This window comes from Octodon degus, unplaced genomic scaffold (genome assembly GCF_000260255.1).
Source record: "Octodon degus isolate 3935 unplaced genomic scaffold, OctDeg1.0 scaffold00076, whole genome shotgun sequence".
In the NCBI taxonomy this organism is placed as follows: domain Eukaryota; kingdom Metazoa; phylum Chordata; class Mammalia; order Rodentia; family Octodontidae; genus Octodon; species Octodon degus.
In genome coordinates this window covers 8541737-8547399 of record NW_004524652.1, presented here as the reverse complement: position 1 = coordinate 8547399, position 5663 = coordinate 8541737, and the positions used below count along the sequence as shown (strand labels likewise).

The 5663-nt window shown below is 53.9% G+C and overlaps 1 protein-coding gene across 1 annotated transcript in view; it reads right to left on the bottom strand.

Moving 5' to 3' along the window:
* Cux2 (cut like homeobox 2) overlaps nt 1–5549 on the bottom strand; it is a 237896-nt gene extending 232347 nt beyond the window's left edge. Inside the window, exon 1 of the mRNA XM_023720433.1 lies at nt 5422–5549. Within this exon, the coding sequence (XP_023576201.1) occupies nt 5422–5484 (63 nt within the window). The 5' untranslated portion in view covers nt 5485–5549. The remainder of the gene's footprint in view (nt 1–5421) is intronic.
* Between the last annotated feature and the right edge of the window lie 114 nt (nt 5550–5663).

Sequence of the window (5663 nt, the reverse complement as noted above, 5' to 3'; positions counted from 1 at the left end):
GAAGAAGAAGAAGAAGAAGAAGAAGAAGAAGAAGAAGAAGAAGAAGAAGAAGAAGAAGAAGAAGAAGAAGAAGAAGAAGAAGAAGAGAGGCATTATGAAGTGTTAACTGTGTGCCCCACACTGTGCTGCACATGCTCATGGTCAAAGTGGTTTAATCTTCTTGGAGACCATTAACAGTTCCATTTAAAGATAAAGAAAGGCACAGAGAGGTTGAATGATTCATCCAAGGTCACAGAGCAGGCAGGTGACAGAGCCAGGATTTAAAGCTGGCCCCTCACCATTCTCACTCTTGGTGCTTCCCTTTCGAGGTAACAGGTAAAGAACTAAATTTTCAAAACAAGTTTGACCCACATTAATACATTTAACTGAAAAGTGAAAACATCAGGTAGGCACAGCCTCCTTGGTGGCCATCATACAGGCCACTAGACCAAGGTCAGCACAAACCACAGCTCCCGGTCCTTCTCCCTCTGCCAACCACCGCTGCCTCCCCAGACGCCAACAACACAAGCCACGGGCTTAAGAGCGAGCACCATCCCCATCCCCAGGGAAAGATTCCGAAGCCCAGGCGAGTCAAAGGCAGGGCCCATGGCCGCCTATGCTCCGCCTGCACCAGGCCTGGGCTGAATGAGACAACCAGGAAGCAGCTGAGAGCTCAGCCCTTGCAGGGAGATGCCCAGAAAACCCCTGGTTTGTGGGCAGCTCCATGTACCATCAAGCAGGCCCAATTCAGCACCAACCGAGGTGCTCATGTATGAAACCCCATCTGCCGGAAGAAAGGCTACCACAAGTAGACATCAGGTTCGAAGACAGAATCCTCTTTTTAACAAGAAAGGTTTTTTAAAAAGAAAGAAAAGAGAAAAACCATCATCAGAAACACTGCTCCCTCTAGTCAAAACAGCCCTGTGCTCATCTGAAGTAACCCACTGAGATGCTGATGCGCTTCTTTGGGGGCTGTCCAAGGTTTCCCAATTTTCCACAGTGACTTCAGACATTAATAAAAGAAACTGCAAGACCCCCAGCAGCAAAAGCAGTGCAGAATGATATAATATTGCTTGGTTTTTGCCTGCATTCCAAGAGGGGAACCCGTCTTTGGGAAGCAATTTCTGGCAACTTGAGAAATGAGAATTTTAGGATGCTCAGAAAAGACTACTGAGATCCTTAAATAAAAACTCAACACCTGTTTGTAGCTCTTTCTGAAGAAAAAGCCCACAGAGTGGGTCCACATGTACTGGAGAGGCGGTTAGAATGGGGTACCAGCTGGCTGGACTTACAGGACTGTCCAGGATTCCTGACAACTGTTTAGTCTTTTACCAAAATGCCGCTGGCAGCACCCCTCCCCCTGTTGCCCCTCTGACCTCCCCAGCCCTGGCCTCACACCCACCCTCGCACCAGCTCACACCATGCCAAGCCCTGCCTACCCAGGCTCCCTACCCCAACAGCAATTCTACTAGCGCAAAGTTTCCAAAGTTAGGATTCCGCCAACAGAACTGATAGCTTATTTACTGCTGTCATCTATAGAAAGAGGAATTTTGACACATTGTTAAATGATAGCACATTTAGATAAGTCAAGCTGTCAGAGGCTCTAATGGATGTCTAAACTCTCTGTGGCTGATACGTAAAATTTATGCACTTCAGAATATCATAAGGTTATAATATTTTAATCACATCCATGCTCTTTTCTAAACTTTTGAGCAGGGAAAAACAGTCCATCAAACACCACCTCACTCCCTTGCACCAAGACACGCATGTGCCAGCCTGGAAGGTTCTGCAAACCCGGTAGAGAAGTACAGCTTCCCTCTTGCCGGTCCTGTGGGTCCTCTTCCTCACTGCTGGTACTTCAAGCAGAATTTACCTTTTCCTCCAAAACTTATCCTGGGTGGGTCTACCAACAAAGCTCTTTCCATCCCCGGAAGCCCAGATGCACATCTGGACCTTGGGCCCTCATTTACACTGCATGCCCCCAACTCTAGCTGCAAGTAACCCTCTTCAGAAGGGGAAGAAAAGAGGGCTTGGGAGACTGGACTCACAGCATTGTAAAAAAAAAAAAAAAAGTGGCAAAGGAAAGCAGAAAAAGAAAATCATAAAGGTATGAATCTGGTTACGACAATTATACACAGAAAAGCCATAAAAAAATACTGCATTAGTAATGTTCGCCATAAAGCAATCTTATAACCAAATGAAATATGCCCAGCATTATCTATGGATGGAATTTTATTTCTTCTCATTTCCCAAGCTGCTAGAGAAGTAGAGGGGGAAAGAAAAGAGAAGAGGGGAGGCAGTTTCAGGGCATCAGCGTAGGATACCTGGGCCAGATCACCTTTGCTGTCTGCCTGTCAGCCCACAAGTTCCTACCATTGTTGACTGAGGTGCACCAGGCAGAAACAGCCCCGTAGTGCTCAGAGACAGCCCTGGAAAGAATAAAAACTAGACCATTTCATACTTGAAAAATACATACTTTGGGAGGGCTGTACGCAGGGCTGGCACAAGGTCACCTTTCTTGCCAGGATGGGATGGCGTCAGCAGTGTGGTGCAGCCAGGGGACACAGGACCACTGTTGCTGCCTTGCTTGCCCACTTTGGGTTGGGCAACCCGGCTTCAAGAAGGCATCCAAGCTGAACTCCAAGGAGGAAAGTCAAGCACCTCCTCACAGGCAGCCCGCCCCGGAGCTGGCTCAAGGCTCTCGGCTTGCACCAAGCTGGGTTGGGGACCTGCCTCTCCTGTCCCTATCTCAGAACAAGCCCGTAGAAGTTTTCCTTTCTCCCCCAGGAGAAGAACAGCGGAGAAGGAAAAATGAAAATCCATGTGTAGCGTAGGAGTCATCAGCATTATGTACCAGAGAGGCTCCCAGGCGAAAGTGCTGAGGCTCATAATCCGTCTCCAACAAAAAGGCCACCCAGGAGAACACAGGGCGCTGCACCCACTGGGCAAGGGGACAGGGAAGATTTCCAGTGGGGGCAGGGAGCAGCAGATGTGCCGGCCTGAATGTCTGCTCACCACAGCTGCCACCGTTATTTCCCTGTGCCGTAGGAGTGTGCAGCCTTTCCAACTCCCTGGGGGACACACCATCCACTTAATATCGATGTAAATGAGCTCCCCCCTCCCTGGAAGCCTTCAATTTTGTGCCTGACACCCAGCTATTGTCTTAATGAGCCGCCCCCACCCCGCGGCTACCCTTGTCAGTGGAGAGGTCCTGGCCCACAGTGGTCACCGTCACCTGGACAAGCCTTTCCACCACCCCCACCTCCATCTTCTCCAGTTTAAATCCGTTTTTCCATCTCAAAATCTTGTAAACCCCTAACAAAGGGTTTCAGGATCCTGGGAACTCCAGCTGGAATCAAGATTTGGGTGACCTCAACAGCCCCCAAGGATCCCTGATCAAGGAATAAAGAGAGTAAGGTTTAAGCTACCCCAGCTCAGAAATTAGCACCCTGGGAGCCGCACCCAGCCCTCAGCACCCAGCCCAAGCCTCTCCTAAGATGCAGCCCCAGCTCCCCGATTGAAAACGAGTTATCTAATGAAAATTGTGTTAACTGACATTCCTGCCGACTGGGAGCAAATACCAGCGCTGTAAATCTCACCGCGGAAATTTTCTCCAGCCCAGAATAACAATAGGACCCTGCAAAGGGCTCTCCCCAGCCCTTCTGGTTTCTCTCCTCTTGTCTGCCACGTTCTTGTCATTCCTTATGTTACAGAACATCAATCATAAATAAAGACACTGTCCCCTAGCCATGCCGGGGTCTCATTTACAAACATTAGCAGGGAATACGATTACCATTGGCCTTCCGTGCCAAGCCCAATGTGGCTGCCCAACTCTCTCTCCCTCCCCTCACTCTTCAAGAAAGGCCACTTTAGCAGCCTTTAAGCCAGCAAGCACAGCTCACAGCCCTACCCACCAGCCCACCACCAAACTGTAGCCCCAACTCCAGTGAGGACCTGGAATTGCCAGGCACTCGCAGTTATTAACTGCATGCCTGAGTGCCCCGATTTTTCTCTTCAGCTCAATAGCTTCGGGAAGGGGGGAGCAAGGAGCAGAGGGTTAGGAAGGAGGGGAACTGGGAAGGGGGGGGGTGCCGGAACCACTTATCAGAAGAAACTTAATGAGATTTACAGACGGATTTTAAAAAATAAAGTAGGTCCCTTTTATCTCCAGACTGGTGCTCTCCCGTGTGAGAATGTCAAGGCCAAGGCAAGATGCTCTAATCCCCAGTTAACCACACCATTTCCCCGCCCCTCATTCTCGCGCACCAGCCACAACCATGAGGCTGCAGGGACTGGGGGCATTGTTGGGAGCTTCCCAGGCACCCATGGAATGAAGACTGAAGCTGTGTCTCTAATGAGGGGGTACTCTGTGAATCTACCCCTAGGCCTGGCTCCTAGAAGGCAGAAAACACTCCAAATCTGGAGGAGACACCGACTCCCCAAATGAGGAACGGGGAGAAAGTGCTAACTGGGAGGGATTGCCCTAGGGAAGGAGTAGGAAGGAAGGGAAGGAAAGAGAAGAAAGAAACTGACGAAAGGGGAAAAGACAGGAGTGACGAGGAGGAGCAGGGGGCAACACGGAGCGGAGCGAGGGAATCTCCCATTTAAAAGTTCCCATGGGCCTGGGAGCCGGCAGTCACCTGCTCCGCGCCGCTCCGTGCTCACCACGGCCCTCGGGCAAGAGCGCAAACTTGGGTGCTCCCGGGCCCATCTTCACTGCCCTTCTGCATCTAGATCTGGAAAGCGGGGGAAGCAAGAAGCAAAGACGAACCCCAAGACCCCAGCCCGAGAAGGAGTGGTCTGCTGGCGCTGGCGACCAGTCCGGCAGCGGCGGCTGCTCCAGCGGTGACGGTGGCGGCGGCAGCCCCGGGTGGCGGTGCGTCCGGGCTGCGCGGCCAAGCGGGCGGCAGCGGAGGTGCTGGCGGGCGGCGGGGCGCGGAGCCGCCTCCTCGCCAACCCGGGCTGCCTCCTCCTCTCTCCTCCTCCTCCTCCCAGCCCGCCAGCTCCCTCCCTCCCGGGCTCGGACAGCACGCGGCGCACTCCGCGGCCTCCCCCGGCTCCGCGAAGTTGGGAGGTGCGCAAAGTGCGGCGCACGGGAGGCGGGCGGGGGTCCGGCCGGCTGCCCCCACTCCGGGGCCGGAGCCCCTGCCTTGCCCGAGCCTCTCCTGGCCACTGCCAGCCGGCTGGCTCCCCTGGTCGCGGACTCTCTAGCGCTTCTCCATGGTCGCGGCGGCTAATCGATGATTGAACCGAACAAAGAGCAGCGGCGAGATCAATTCCTAATACCTATCGATGGGCAGCGGGCAGCCGAGTCCCAGCGAGCCCCGCCAGCCGCCGCCCGCCGCCCCAGGGCGCCCACCCGCCCGCCCGGGGACCTCCCCAGTGCGCCTAGGGCGCGCCCGGGCTCCCAACGGCCGCGCGGCCGGCGCTGCCCGCACTAACCTGGAGTCGCCGTAGATCAAATCGCTTCCAATATTGAAACATCGATCCCACATTGGCGGCCATCTTGGGGGCTATTCGAGACGCACACACACAAGAGTTTGGCTTTTCTCAATGGCTGCACTCAATATCCGGGCTGGACTCCCCCCAGCCCCGGGGCCGCTGCCGGCCGCCCGGGCCCTGTGCGCTACCGCCCGTGGCCCCTCGGGCGCCCCTCGGCCTCCTGCCACCCGCTGCCCCTCGGC